The 16,300-nt window shown below is 37.3% G+C and overlaps 1 protein-coding gene across 1 annotated transcript in view; it reads left to right on the top strand.

Annotated features, from left to right (window-relative positions):
- The window catches only part of LOC127620085 (atrial natriuretic peptide receptor 1-like), a 179,887-nt gene that overhangs the window by 47,370 nt on the left and 116,217 nt on the right, over nt 1–16,300 (top strand). Inside the window, exon 4 of the mRNA XM_052093181.1 lies at nt 14,893–15,006. Coding sequence (XP_051949141.1) covers nt 14,893–15,006 — 114 coding nt within the window. The remainder of the gene's footprint in view (nt 1–14,892; nt 15,007–16,300) is intronic.

Raw genomic sequence — 16,300 nt, 5'->3', positions numbered from 1 at the left:
ATTTTGTTATACAATAGCAAAGTATTTCACTCAGAAATTAGTGTCTGCATGTTGGCTAGTTCACAGTAGTTTAATATGCTTTTTATTCATGTTCTGGGCCGGTTGACCGGTTATACATAAGTTACAACTCAGACTAACTGTGGCATAAATGGGCACTAAATCACAATTTATGCACTACTATGTATTTCAGTGTTGCACCATTAAACTTAGGTAGAATGTAACCCTACATGTAAACAATATTTACATAAGCCTCTGATCAGGGGTAATGGTTGGAATAAAAAAGCAGACTAATATTTATGTAAAAAAAAAAAGACTAATTTTGACTAAAAATTACATTTCAATTGACATATTTTATCTCAAGAAATAGCAAAATATATATATATATATATTCAATAGAAGAATCGGTATTGGCGATATTGGACTTGAAATTATTGGTATCGGAACGAAAAGAAAATAAGTGGTATCGCCCATCCCTTCATAGCCTAAAAAATAGTCCTTGAAATCAATTATTCACTCACTCTCTTTGTATTGCAATATAAAGGGAATATTGAGCAATGTCAGACTGTATTAACCAGTTAAAGCAACACACCGGTTGATTAAAGTTACCTCTGATTGATCAATGACAGGGGCAAGAAAGATAAAACATTCTCGTGAACGTGCTTGACAAGAGGAGATGCCTACTTTCTGCCGCTTCTCCCTTTAAAAATGGTTAGGGATCTTGCAGGTACTGCATACCGTGCCAAACTGCCTTTATATGCTGCTAATAGAGAGTTTTTAATTTTATGATCCTGCTTGATTTAAACATGGGCCTTATCTATCTGCAAAAGACAAGTATAGCATAATTATTGGTGCAATAAATGTTCACGTGTCTGTTTGTGTGTGTTTGTATCAAGACATTATGTTATCCTTTATTCATATGAGATCTATAAAGCATATAACATTAGGACATTTGAATATACAGCCACATATACTATAAGCCAAACCTCCTTAATGCATCTGTGACACTAGTGCTCAAGTCTGGTGCAAGTCTGTGCTGTCTAAATTGAATATATTCAGTATAAACTTTGAATCTTTTTTCTGCATAATTTTGAATATAATTATGATTTGTTTTAAAATAATTGATTTCACCATGCATTGTAATCATATTGTAAAGAATCGTAATTAAACTGGTGTCGGTGCAAATATTTACACCCCTAATAATCATGCATGAAAACAAAAAGAGCTGTGTACTTTTCTTGCCATATGATTAACAAGCAGAATATATATCAATAAGACAAAGAATAACCTCCATGAAAAGCAATAGATAAGGGAGAAAAGATATAACAATTTTGAAATCATTTGTGATAATAACATCAGTGGGCTTTAAAAATTATTTGTGAAGTGGGGGAATGGGCTGCTGGAAACAGCTGCTATCCAGAGCAAAATTATCTCTCTGCCTTTGATCAGACATCTGTGGAGGCACAACCTTAAATTCAGGGTGCAAATTATGGCAAAAAATGGCAGAACTCAGAATACAGGCTCATTTATTTACCAACGTGTTGGCCATCAGCCTCTCTCAAGGTACCTTGAGTAAATAAATGAGCCTGTATTCTGAGTTCTGCAGTTATTTTATTCCCCTCTTTAAAAGTTAAATAATAAAATGTAACTAACCATAACTGTGCATATTTAGGATAGAAAAATAAATAGAGAAAACACTTCCATATCTTTTGTTTTTGTGTGTCAAAAATTTGCATCTAATCAAACTCAACAGGAATGTGCTGTAAATTCATCTGGCATTTGGTAGAAGTTAGACAAATTAGGCAGATGACAACACGGAATATGAGTTAACTTGAAATTATTAAAGAAATTGTGAATTATTGGCTGCTGAGAGCATGAAACAATTGAAATAAATGAGACATTCAGAAAACATAAAGCATAAGTAAGGAATAATTGATGACGGACCGTTGAATAATTGAAAAATAAAGCACACCCAAGGTGGTAATGCGGTCACGACATGAAGCAACTTATTTTTCAATAATTCAACGGGCTGGAATCAATTATTTAGCTTATACCACAGTTACTAAAGTACTTATTGGAGCAACAATTTATTGTGTGTGTGTGTGTGTGTGTGTGAGAGAGAGAGAGAGAGAGAGAGAGAGAGAGAGAGCTTGTGCCTGTGTGAGATTACCTATGTCTGCTGCAGCTCTCTTCGTCTGTAACGTCGCTTCAAATTGTGATGTTGTTAGTTACTTCACTTCTCAGTAACAGGGTGGTAGTGTAGCCATTTTTGGCTTTTCAGTCTGCTAAACTGCTGGGGTGCGTTGATATCAAGGCTCTGTGTGTTGCTCGCTCACGAATGTGTGTGTGTGTATGTGTGAGCGTGTATTTATCACTTAGTAAAACCCGAAATTTTTGACCTTGTGGGGACATTTTGTCAGTCCCCATGAGGAAAACAGCTTATAAATCATACTAAATTATGTTTTTTGAAAATGTAAAAATGCAGAAAGTTTTCTGTGAGGGTTAGGTTTAGGGGTAGGGTTAGGTTTAGGGGATAGTATATAAAGTTTGTACAGTATAAAAACCATTATGTCTATGGAAAGTCCCCATAAAACATGGAAACCAAACGTGTGTGTGAAATAATTTGCCGAAGTGATATTGAACTGACATGCCTTCAAAACCTGAAACTACTTTATGGCTGTGCATTAATGGAAAAATAATAGAGTGCAACAGTGCCCAGCCACTTTACAGCCAACCCTAAAACAAATTTTTGCCATGGTTCTCTGATTGGTGAAGCTTTCTCTGCTGGACTATGGGTAATGTAGTTGTTTACCAGGAATTCCACTTTCAAACATGATTTTAAACAATGAAGTTGATATAATGGAAGCCTATGCCATCAATGAACAACCATGTAGCTCACATTATGTGTTCCTTTAAAAAAATAAAAATAAAATGGGGCTGTGGAAAAAATTCATGGGATTTTTACTTCCAGAACCAGACTGATTAGCTCTGTTGCACACCGTAGAATGTCTTTCAACCAATACAAATCAAACATTCAAGAGCCCTGTGGTATAAATTAAAGACAAATGTTAAAACAAAAATGTCAATCTTCCTATTCAGTTTATGTCATGCATGTTTTGAAGACTTGAAGACTTCGGTCCTTTAGACAAACAGTATATGATGATGTTGGCATTTGCACTCGTTTACATTTACAAGAGAGAGAGAACATGTAAAAAAAAGTTCTTTAGCAAGAAACTGATCTAACGGTGCACTTTCCAGGGTGTGTTGCCCGGTGTCAATTTCAACACATTCAAAATATACATAGGATATTAAAATTATTAAATGTCTATTTTTCCAGCCTGTTGTATCAGTGCTTATTTATCCCCCCTTATTTATTTTTGATACAGTTCCTATATATTGAATAGGGCAAATATACTACTTATAAAATCTACTTTTATTACCTGTCATATTTCAATGGGGATATAATTAATTACAAATGACTGTTACGTGAGCAAACAAGGTTTAAACATTAACCAAAACACGATAAAACTGAAATTCACGGCTTTTGAACACTTCTTTGTACAAAACAGGTAAAGATCATAGTGTGCGACTATGTGACTATGCGACCACATTAAGTGCTGACTTGGTTACAAACAAACTAGTAGTTACTAAACCCTTAGCGTGAACTTTACGTCCCAACTTACTTGAGTCTATGCACAGGTGGTGCAACCATACCCAGGTGAAGTGCTTTTCCAGTTCTGATCTCAATGCGTGTTATAAGTGAACCAAACTATCGAGCATCTACATCTGAGATGAAGTTTGTGTGGAGCTCTCACATATTGTGCAGCACTCATTTACTGAAGTTCACTGTGCATGCAAGTTATGCAGTGTATTCAGAAATTATTCAGAACGCATCATTTTTTTCACATTTTGTTGTTGCAGCCTTATGCTAAAATGCTTGTCGTACTGAAACCCGATCCGTTTAAAAATATCAGTATCGGAGCATCCCTACTGCCAACCAAAACCCCCTGCTGTGCCAGAAAATTAACATTACACATGTAGAAATCAGCACTGAACTAGACTACAAATAGCTATATATTTTAAGCTGTTCTGCCAAAGCACTATTTTTGGAAAATTTTGATTTGTATTTGTCTCAAATGACAATTTCATCTGTGCATGGTTTTATCAGAAACACATTTCAAAATTGATGCATGATTACTTAAAAGCTGTTATTTATTAATTTGAGTGTTTAATGGGATCTCATTGTGTCATCGCCTAAATTTCCAGTTTCTGCATGTTTAGCTTTGTCATTTTGTCTTTACAGTTTCATTAATAAATATTCAAAATCCATTTGCCCTATCTCTAAGGCAAACATTTCTATTATTATTGCTCATACTCAGGGTTAGGAATTTGAACAAACCCTTATGTATTTAACTTCAGTGAGTAACTCACCCCATATTGTTTGTGCTACAGACATGACTGATACCTCAATTTGTGTGGCTTGTTGAGGAGAGGTGCTTTGCTGAGGGATAACATTTTCACCTGGCAGACAATAAGACAGCCCTTAGACTAACACTGAAGTAGGGATTTTAGACATATCATAGGGGCTTGGGGTGGGTTCTTTTGACTTGGGCCAGTAAGCAACCACCTAGCAACCCCCCGAATGCCCTTTAGTTGAAACCTTTTAGTAACCACTCAGAACATGTTAGCAACCGCATGGCAACTGCCGAGCATTGTGGTGGAAATTTTTACATGAGCTAGTTCCATAAAAAAAAAAAAAATTAAGTGTCTCTTCTACAAAAAGAACGATTATACAAATTGATTCTTCAAAATACAATTAAATCATAAACATGTTTGATTTCACATCATTGAACTGATTGGGGAATGTGTTGTTTGACTGAACTAAATGTCGTTTCACCCCAAGGAACTGCATTATAATGAGTTCTCACACAGATTATTTACATTCAGTGGCATTAACTAACAGCTGTGGTGAGCTGATATTTACATGCCAACAGACAGCAATCATACCATTTGGCCTATGATACAGCTAACAGTTTGTACAGAAAATTATTTAATCAATTGTTTATATCAATCAATCAATCAATCAATCAATCAATCAATGTTTATTTATATAGCACATTTAAAAAGTTGACCAAAGTGCTGCACAATAAGTAAAAAGACAACAATCAAGACATGTAATAACAATAAACAATAAACTTACAAAGATAAAAAGAGAAATGGTCAACGAATGTTAAAAGCCAAGGAAAATAGATAAGCTGCAGCGATGAGCCTAGCCGCAGCGCTTTGAACAAGCTGAAGGCATGAAATAGACTAATAAGGGGCACCAATGTAAAGTGAGTTACAGTAATCCAGGTGAGAAGTAACAAAAGCATGCATCGCTGTTTCAAACTTGCTTAATGACAAGAGTGGCTTAACCTTAGTTATCATACAAAGATGATAAAAACGTGATTTTACCACAGCGCTTATCAAATTTAAGTTTGCTGTCAAACAGAACACCCAAGTTCCTAGTGCACATGGTCCTATAATGTGAGAGTGAGTCTATTTCAAAATCACTTGCACTGTTGTTATTGGAGCCAAACAGGATGATTTCAGTTTTACTCTCATTCAGCTTTAAAAAGTTATTTGTAAGCCATAATTTAAGTTCATCTAAACAGTCTAATATGGGCTGTAAGGCATGTTTGTTGTCACGCTTTAAAAGGAGATAAATTTGGGTGTCGTCAGCATAGAGATGAAAGGACACTCCATATCTGTTAAATATGGAGTCCAGAGGAAGCATATACAGAGAAAACTATACAGGGCCAAGAATTGAGCCCTGTGGAACGCCACAACTTAGATGATAATCAGAGGAAGAATGATGTCCAAGACGGACAGCAAACCTCCTATTAGTAAGGTATGAACGAAACCACTGCAACACTGTGCCCCAAAGGCCCACACATGACTCCAGTTGAGAAAGAAGAATATTGTGATCAACCAAATCAAAGGTGGAGCTAAGATCTAACAGCACCAGAGCCATAGATTTCCCAGAATCAGTGGTTAGTAAGATGTCATTTGAAACTCTTAGGAGAGCCGATTCGGTACTGTGACAAGCTTTAAAACCTGATTGGAATATAATGATTGGAATAGACAAAAAAGATTGTAGTTGAAATAATACAATTTTCTCCTAGATTTTAGAAACAAAAGGCAAGTTGGAGATAGGGCAAAAGTTAATTAGGGAAGTGGGGTCCAGATTTTTTTTTTTTAAGATAAGGCGACACCGTAGCATGTTTAAAGCAATCGGCTACAGTTCCAGTGTATAGACATTTGTTGATGACACACAAATGTCCAGGGCCGACAACATCAATGATTTGTTTAAGGAAGCGTGGGGGAATAACATCCTGAGGGCACATAGTAGGCTCAAAGGCACAAATAGAGACAGACGTCTCAGGGAAGAGATTTACAGTGGGGTTGAGAACAGAGTCTATGGTGTGACTATTTTATGTGATTAGCTCTGGATTTCATATGAGACCTGTAATCTGTCCTTTTTCCATTTACATTCCACTCTTCTACAGGCCTGTCTAAGGGAACGATTAGTGTCATCATGCCAAGGTACTGGAATAGGTTCATGTTTTTTTTATGGGGCAATGGAGTTCAAAATGTTGGTGCAAGTAGAGTTAAAATATCTTAGATGTTCATCAGCATCTAAGTGGTGCAATGAAGATTGCATGTCCTGTGAAGTGCATACTTTTAAATAAGCTGTAGAAAACTCTTCACTTGAACGAGAAGATAAGCCAATGAGCCAGGGGTGGATTTCTGTAGGTATTTCCAGAGAGAGTTATAGAAAACAATACATGCATATGATCTGAAAAACTTGTGTGGTTAATGTCCAAGACGGATAGGCCGTGTGATAAAATCAGATCCAGAGTGTGGCCCTGAGAATGCATTGGGCCAGATACTCAGTATCTGGCCCAATGCAGGTTTAAAAACTCTTTTGATAGTGGCTTAGAGTCACAGCGTATATGAATGTTAAAATCCCCCAAAATTAATATCCTTTCATAAATGGTGACAATTTCCCTAATAAACACAGCAAATTCATTAAGAAAATTCGTATTTTGTTGAGGAGGACGATACACCACAACAAACACAATAGGATTAACCAAAACAACTTGAAATAGTCACACTTCGAAGCTGCAGTAGGCACCTGTGGGTAAGGTGCTTTAACGAAACACGGCTTGTAGCAAAAATAAATAGGCTTTAACGAAACACGGTGTGGCAGCGGGGGCGTGGTCAAGCGCCCGTCCGGAGAGAAAAGCGGTAAGGGCGCTTACATCAAGTGCTGAAAACTGTCACACTGGTGCCAGTGTGACAGTTTTCCCAAGAAGGACACATGAAGCAGGGCACTTGACGTTCCAGGTAAGGCTTTTAATGGCCACAGCAATGTTTACAATCAATTTTATAAAGTTTCTCAATTCTTCGTCTTCTATGCGCCAACACTAGACTGACGTGTGTGTGTGTGTGTGTGTGTGTGTGTGTGTGTCTGTCTGTCTGTCTGTCACTCACTCACTCACTCACTCACTCACTCAGCTGCCTTTTTATGCCGCTCTCCCCACGCTTACTGAAATTAGACACAGGTGTTAGACATTAGCTCAGGTGTAAGCGCCCTTACCGCTTTTCTCTCCCGGACGGGCGCTTGACCACGCCCCTGCTGCCACACACGGCTTGTAACAAAAAATAAAAAATTAGCAGTAAACAGTAGCCTAGCAAGAAAGTCATTGGTCACTATCTTCCTCTTGTGCACATGAAACCAATGAAGTCATCTCCTTCGGTGTCGGAGTTGAATAGCCTCAGCTTTAGTTGTCTTTTAGAGTCAATTCATCACGCTGCTGTTTCCAACGTCTTCCGTGCAGCAGCTCTATTTCCTTTTCCAACAGCCAGATCAATCGCCTTCAACTTGAAAGCTGCATCATATGCATTTCTCCGTGTCTTGAGGGTGACAAAATGACTACCGTAATCAGAATGATGGGAAGTTTGAGCGCGCTCGATTTAATCTAAACAGTAAACAAAAAAGTTGTTTGACCTTAACCCGTTCGGCAATCTCATTGGTCTAATGAAAGCTTCATGCCGGCAAAAAACTGAGCACGTCACAGAATGTTTTTTTTTTTTTAAATAAAATTTGAAAGCGGGAAAAATCCATATATTAGCCGCGTCGTTGTTTAAGCCGGGAAAAAAGTCGCGGCTTATAGTCCAGAAATTACGGTATGTGATCAAATTTGAAGACTAGTGCAATGACAAATAGTCTTCATTTTTTATCTTCTCTTTAACTACAGTACCAGTTACCAGTATGTTAAAATGAATACTTGGTTTAAGGTAGAAAAGCATTGATTAGATCTGTTTAGAACAAATTAGACCGCAAAAATAATGACAATTAGCCAACAAATTAGGAGTATTTCTGCAAATCAAACTTAATTCTAAAGTTTCTAATAATTGCCTGTGCAAAACTTTTTTTTAAATGCACACAATCAATCATGCCCCCTCAACTGTACATCATTTCCAATGTAAAAGTATGCATTTTCCTATGCACTTCAAACTTGTAGTACATGTGTTTTTATGAGCCATGTCAGTAGGGGGAAGTCAGCGAGCCTCAACAATCCACACAAGAATTGCAGCCAAAGAGTGAAAGTCACATGTTCAGTGTTACATTAAAGCACTCATATTTCATACTCACGATCTTGACAGCTGTCACTCGAGACATGATTTTTAAAGATTCAACAACTTTTAACTTGACACTGCGTTCTAACTTCACAACGTTTATGATGCTGAAAGCCATTAAGATGCTACAATAGCATCCGTTTGATGCCCACATATGAACAAAGACAACAATTAAAAGTAGTGCAGACAAAATACAGAAATGCGTCCTGTGAAAACAGGGCAGACTGATTAACACAGTCTGGTTAAGTTTTGGGGGGGTTTTCTCACCAAAACAGTAATAATTTTGTAAAATATGATAATTATCCACCCTGTCTCTGACTCTCAACACAACAGGCCTAAGTGCCTCTTTAATATAAATGCTCAGTGTTACGATTGGCTATCATCGTGCAGCCACTCGAAATCAGCCTTATTTAAAACTAAACTGAAAGTTGAAGAATGAACAACCCCACAGTATTATAGAAAAACCATTCAGGGTTTACACATAATGCACATCCAACACATTGCATCCGAATATATTAAACTGTTCACTTACTGGAAGCACAGCTGTGCCATTAACTATCAAACAGTCATGGCATTTAAAATATTCATGAAATAAATGGTTTACTTACTGTTTTGCAAGTGTTATTAATTGCCCAATCCTACAATAATAGTTGCTTTGTAAAGCTTGAAATATTTTATGTCTGGTTCACAATAGGGGAAACGAGGGGGCACTCGGGTACTCGGACGTGGCAGCAATGATCGATCATGAAAGCAATGATTGATAGTGATCACACATGATGTGACTTTTCACTTAATTCAATTACAATTCAGTTACAATTACCTGACAACTAAACACAAATGTGTCAAAGAGGGAGCTTATTTTTTATTTTGAGATTGATTACGTTGTGACTGAGGGGTACATTGATTATCAGAGACGTCTTATTATATCCAAGTTTATGGATATTATTTAATAAAAGTGAATGATTGTCACTGAGTAAACCTCCCTGCCCTGCGTGATGTAACACACATCTGCATATTAGTCGAAATGAATGAAGATTTCCGTTGCACATTCCTCATTTGAAAGGTGGAAATTCAGACTCTCTGAGTTGAATGGAATGCTTCATGAATCTCAGCAACAACAATACATGCTATACACACTATGCGCATGTGCCCGTGTACAGCATGTGAGAGAGTGCAGTTAAATGGAACACAATGCAGCATCTTCAAAACTGAACTTCAACTTAACATGCATATTAAAACGCAATGGTTATGGCATCTCCTGTTATTGGAAAATAGATGGTTCAGACAGTCACTAAAAAAAACTGGTGTGCACTTACTAATATTACTACGGTAACCTGAAGGAAGAACAGACAGACATGTGTTGTGCACATTCTTTCAGAGTTGGGCAGCGATTCTTCACATAATGACAAAATATGATGCATTATATTTTGATTATGCAATCTTTTGTACATTTTGTAACATACTATTTTATAACAGCCTATAATAATGAATAGATGATACACTGGAACAACAAGACGTAATGCAGCAGCCATAGACATTTGTCAGACATGTTATTATATATACAGTTATGAATATGTAATTACCCCTTGAGTACTCGACGAGTACTCTAGTAATTAGTACTTGACTAGACAAAATGACCAAAATGCCCATCTCTAGTTCACAAGCAATCCACACTGATATGAGCCATAAAAACATGCAATCCATGCTGAAATATGATGAATCCACATGACACACAAACATAGTCCAAAGCAGTGTGAAATAGACGCACACATTATCTTAATTTGCCTCACATCACCGGAAACTTAAAATGGTCAAAGTCCTCCATTTAACGCATGTTTTTATACACCAACAATTAAAAAAAGCGTAGATCGGTGAAAAACATATTCATGATGTGTTTGAGGCAGCAGATGAATGAATCCGAATTGAGTTGTAACTTGACAATGCATCTTTTTAATGCAGCCCAAGATATGTATCAAGTGGTCAAAGATGTCTGTATAATGCAAGAATATTTACAAAAATAAATATCCCCTTTGAAAGGTCCCCTTTGGTGTTTAGGAATAGTGAAACCACACGATAGGCCTGTCTGTGGGCGTGGGCAAGTGTGCAATGATTTTAAGTAAGTGTTAATGTTTTTTCGCTAGAGAGGTTGTCATAAATTAATGTACCCCTGGTGACGAAGGGTAGTTGTGGAAGTAGAGAATGAGGAGTTTTTGCAGCTTGGTTTCAATAAATGCTTTATTTTTGATGTTTACCGAATTTTATTTTTATAGTAGAATGACCTCTTATATGTCAAAATATCAAGGAAAAATGTATTCCTCATGACCCCTTTAAAAATTTGAATTTGAATTAGATCATATTTGGCCTCATATCTGTCATACCAGTTGCATATTCAAAATCAAAGCAGCTGTTTGCGATTCTGAGTTTGTCCACTCACCAGTTGCGGGTCAATTGGGTTTTATTAGAGCAGACTCAATAAAAATTAGGATGATCCATGTAATATTTTAATTTATGTAATATCCTGAGTTTGGCCTTATCAACTGATCCAGACAGAAGTCATAAGAAGCCCAATCTGAAATACGCTTTTAGAAATGGAGAGTTTCAACTCCATTAACAGCTCATTTTGGCATTAGCGCAATTTAAAAGAAGCACCCATTGAACACAGTTCTGTTCTGGTGTGCTAAAAGAACCCAGAAGTGTCACTTCTGAGAATGTTTTAAACAGCATCTGAAGTTAAAGTGATGCTTGCCTTAGGATAAAATCTAATTGGATGTCTGCTCTAAAATGTAATCATGTTCATCTTTAAGTTTGCTTGCAATCTGTTTTGTCCTCCTGTGTTATCTATCCTGTTGGTTATCCTATGTACGCCAGCAGGAGCTCTTTCTTTCGGAGGGTCAGACACACAAATTCAGTTTCCTCAGAGAGAAGCACAGTGTGACACTGGGACTGCTTTATCTGTCTTTCGCTTTGTAGGATTTGAAAATGTATCTACTTTTTTAGATAATAGCCTCCTTTCTCAGCTTGTCGTTGAATTACAGCCTCTTCCTGCACAGATGCAAAAAATATATATATTTTATGAGATTCATTTTAGTACAGTGCAGAATTATCCAGAAAATTAATGTCAACAGATCACATTAAAAAGTTTTCTGAGAGAAGCTTACCTCTGTAAAAGAGAGAAAACAAAGCACTCCTGGCTTTGTGGACATGAAATACATATGAATTTTTTTTGGTCCTTACTCTGGTTCTGTTTTGAATAGGGCTGTCAATTTAACATTTAACATAATTTTCATAAATAACACATTATAATGCAGTTGCACATAAATTGGATTTGTCATGACCGGTTGGTCTTGGCGTTAACTAAATGCAGCTCTTCAAACATACCATCTTTAATTCACATGAGAGGCTGAGACACACAAATGATGTGTCGTTACACAAATAGTCATTAACACTAGAACGGCCGAGCATGCGGTTATCTGACCGTTGTGCTTGAAGAAAAAATGTATCTTTGCACTCGATCAAATTCCAGGGCCATACTTTCTTGAATTTTCCGAGTTTTATCACCCAGTGTGCTTACATTTTCAAAATCGTACCAGGAAAAGCTAGTTTGAAAAGTATTTTTGCTTCTAATTCTATGAATTGACGGCCGCCTCGCATTCATGTGCCTTTCAAGGCTGCGATTCTCTTTTCTCCCAGCAGATGGCGCAGGGGCGCACTTGTAGTTCCGCAATAATTTTGTATGCATGTGTGTAGTGTGTATATATATCTATATATACACACCTGTAAAGTGTATTATTTTATAACTAAATACATTATATTTACATTGAAAATATAGACAGTAGACCTATAGCCTATATATTTAAAATAATGCAAGTATCTATGTGAATATATTGTGTATATATTCATACTTTTTTTTTATCAATTAATTCGATATCAATTGCAAATAAAATACCATTCATGTATTTTCAGTCTTTAAAAAAATATTTTCACCAAATAAATTTAATTCTTTACATCCAGATTTATTCTGTTTGCATTACCATTTCAAAATATTTAAGAAGCCATTATTATTATCTTAATATTATAATTATTATTATGATATAAGGACATTGCTAATAATTTTTTTGTGTGAGCGCAATTATTTCCAGTGTGTTCATGTATAGATTTTGTGTTTATTAAAAAAAAGTTGGCCTATAAATGCCTATAGTGCATATATATATAATGCATACTTATGAACCACGGATCGAAATATGAGATCAATTTGCAAACATGCTAAGGTGATAAATATGCATGCAAATTTCACCTATTCAATATATAATGAATAGAATATACAATTTACAAGTAAGCTGATAAGTGGGTGGTGCTATTATGATCTATTATGTATCGAGAGCTATAAAGTAGCCACAGATTGCCTGGAGCTCACTGTGTAGTTCTCGTTTATTTGAGAGGTGTTACGGGAGGCAAAAGCATGAGATTGGATGACTATTGGTGTAATAAATTTGGACACTCTTTTTTCAAAGACACAATGTCGCGCCAGAAATTTCGAGATATCATGCGCTGTCTGCGCTTTGGTGACAAGAACACGAGAGCTGCCTGCCTTGTGACAGATAGATTTGCCATTATAGAGATATTTGACAAATTTGTGAAAGACAGCATTGCTTCATACACGCCCGATGAGAACATAACAGTTGATGAACAACTGTTCCCTACCAAGGGCGCTGTCATTTCACACATTACATGGCCAATAAACCGGACAAATGTGGTATAAAATTCTGGGTGGCCGCTGATGTTGAAACAAAATACATGCTGAACACATCCCTATCAAGGGAAAGACGACAGTAGGCCGGCTGGTCAGTGGTTATCGGACAATGTTGTCATGCTTCTGGTCGAGCCTTTCCTGGGAAAGGGAAGAAATGTAATGACGGGCAATTTCTTCACCTCGTTGCAACTGGCAAACAATCTTTTGGTGAACAAAACCACCATTGTTGGCACAATGAATAAAATCAGACGAGAGATGCCCCCATGTACACAGACACAGTCTGAAAGATGGTAAAAATGCAGCCTCTCTCATGTCTTTATTGTAAACTACACACTCAAAACAACGACACTTATACACCATGTGCCGTTTTCACAATTTATTCAAAGAGTGTCTCCCACTTAAGGTCCTGTGAGATGGTAGTGCCCAGGAATCTGAATGCCCAAATTAGCATTCCATTGTGTGTGTGTCGGAGAGGGGGTTGGGATGTTGGAAATGTATATGGTGGAGTTACAAATATCTCAACATTCACAGTTCAAATTACTGATTCAATAGCACGTGTAAGCACATTTATTTCAGATTATTTTAATGTAAATACATGTTAAGATATCGAGAATTCAATGATTTAATTAGGAATAACAGCACTAAAATTATTATTATTTATACTATATACACTACAATTATTATTGATTATATTATAATAATTTTTATTGCAAGACAAAGCGCGCCTTTGCGAAAAATGAATATAAATATAAACTTGCGCTCCTCCAGTTACAAGCCTTCAATCACAATGTAATTTATGCCAAACGAGAACGAAATTATACAAACTAAATATAGGAGCATATCCTAAAATAATTGTAAGAAAATGTTGAGAGGACAAATGGATCTGGATCAACCATAGACCGAATGTAGATACATTCAGTCTATAAGCATTTATAGGCCAACTGCTGCCTAACTCACAGTGATATTTTTAAGACCAATCCATTGGCTACGCGCAAGAGGTGCCATCTAGTGATCATTATGTGTCAGTAGCAGTGTCCCTGTCTGAAGACTAGCTGGTCATCTAACCTCTGAATTCACTCTATTCGTAGGTTACAGTGGCTTGGTGCTTCTAATGTTAAGGACTGAAAAAGAAAATTAAGAGATAATCAGTTGAAGGCTAGTGCACTGATTCCTCTGGATTATGTCATGCATCTACCTTTAAACAAAACATAAGAACATCAAATTGTAAAAATAAGTAAGTGTTGTGCAAACTCCTTGTTGACCAGCTCTTTGGCTTTATGTGGCTGTCCTTTAGCTCATTTGTTGATTTTGATTAGTTGAAAAATATCTAGATGTTCTGCTTGGCTGTGACTCATTCAGTATATGTGTAACTTCCTTCATGGACATGACCGGTGAGTGTGTTTGTGTCTTTTACATTACAGACTGTGCATAAAATTTATTTTTCTGTTTAATCCCAACAGAGCGTGAAGATCTTGACCTACAGAGAGCCTCAGAACCCCGAATACAAGCACTTTGTGTCCAGATTGAAGACAGATGCCATGGACATGTTTAACTTCAGTGTGGAAGATTCTCTGGTAAGAACTACCAGCAGATTTAAAGGGTCATGAAACCCCCCAAAACATATTTTGTGTGATGTGATAGGAATAGTTCACGCAAAAATGAAAATTGTCTCATAATTTACTCACCGTCATTGTAGCGAAGACACCAGGGTGGTAATGTTAAGATCCATATGCAGTTTAATAAAAGTATAAACAGTACAACAAAGTAGCAAAACAAAGGGTAAACAAAAACCAGGCAAGAGTTCGGTACACAGGAAGACAGTCCAAGAACGGCAAACCAAGTAAATCCGAGAGACAGAGGTGTAATCCAGTAAACAGGCGATAGGTCCAAAAACACAAAAGCAGGCTGGGAAATACAATGAACAGGTAGGAGTCAAAACACAGGGAAAAAAGTAATTGTAAATAATCATCAGAAATGCAGACTAGGCAGAACAAGACTTTGCATTGAATGTGTGTAAACACGGAGCTTAAATAGACAGAGATAATTTGAAACAGGTAGGTACTGAGTAATCAGTCTGAGTAGAGGGTTATGGTAAACATAGTTTGTGAAGGAAGGGTTAGTATTCTGGAGATGACGACCTCTGGCAGCGTTCAGAAGAGATGGCAGGTGCTGCCAGTGTAATAGACAATTAGAGAAATCGTGGTGGAATTCAGAGATGAGAGCAGGGTCCAGAATGTCCTCTGAGTTCGTCCAGGAACTCTTCTCAGGACCGAAGGCCTCCCAGTCAACCAAATATTTGAGAGTCCAACTCCGGTGTTGAAAGTCCAGGAGCTTTTGTACCCAAAAGGCCTCCTCTCCATCAATGAGGAATGGAAGGAGTCTTGAGAGCCCACAACTCTCAGAGGTGCCGTGGGTTTGAGCAAGGAATCATGAAAGGTGCAGGAAACGCGATAATTAGCTGGGAGCTTAAGCTTGAAGAACACAGGCTTGATTTGACGAAGGATTTTGAAAGGACCAACATACCTGGGACTTAATTTCTTGCACAGGAGCCGAAGATGAAGCTCTCGGGTGGATAGCCAACCCCACTGCCCTGGAGCATAGTTGGGGCCAGGTCAACAATAGAGACTGACCTGCTCTCTCTGTCGGTGAATAGCATGTTGTAAGTGGACGTGAGCTTGATCCCAGAGCCTCACTGCACTGCATCCAGTCAGTGACTGCAGGTACATCGAATGGCTCTCCAGACCAGGGAAAAAGTGGGGGTTGAAAACCTAGGATGCACTTGAAAGGTGTTGTTCTGGTTGCCGGTTTGAACAGGGAGTTTTGAGCATATTAGGTCCATGGAAGGAAACGGCTCCAGTCGTGCTGGTT

Source organism: Xyrauchen texanus, chromosome 26 (genome assembly GCF_025860055.1).
Source record: "Xyrauchen texanus isolate HMW12.3.18 chromosome 26, RBS_HiC_50CHRs, whole genome shotgun sequence".
Taxonomy (NCBI): Eukaryota; Metazoa; Chordata; class Actinopteri; order Cypriniformes; family Catostomidae; genus Xyrauchen; species Xyrauchen texanus.
The sequence above is the reverse complement of the archived record's forward strand: the minus strand, read 5'-3'. Positions and strand labels throughout refer to the sequence as shown.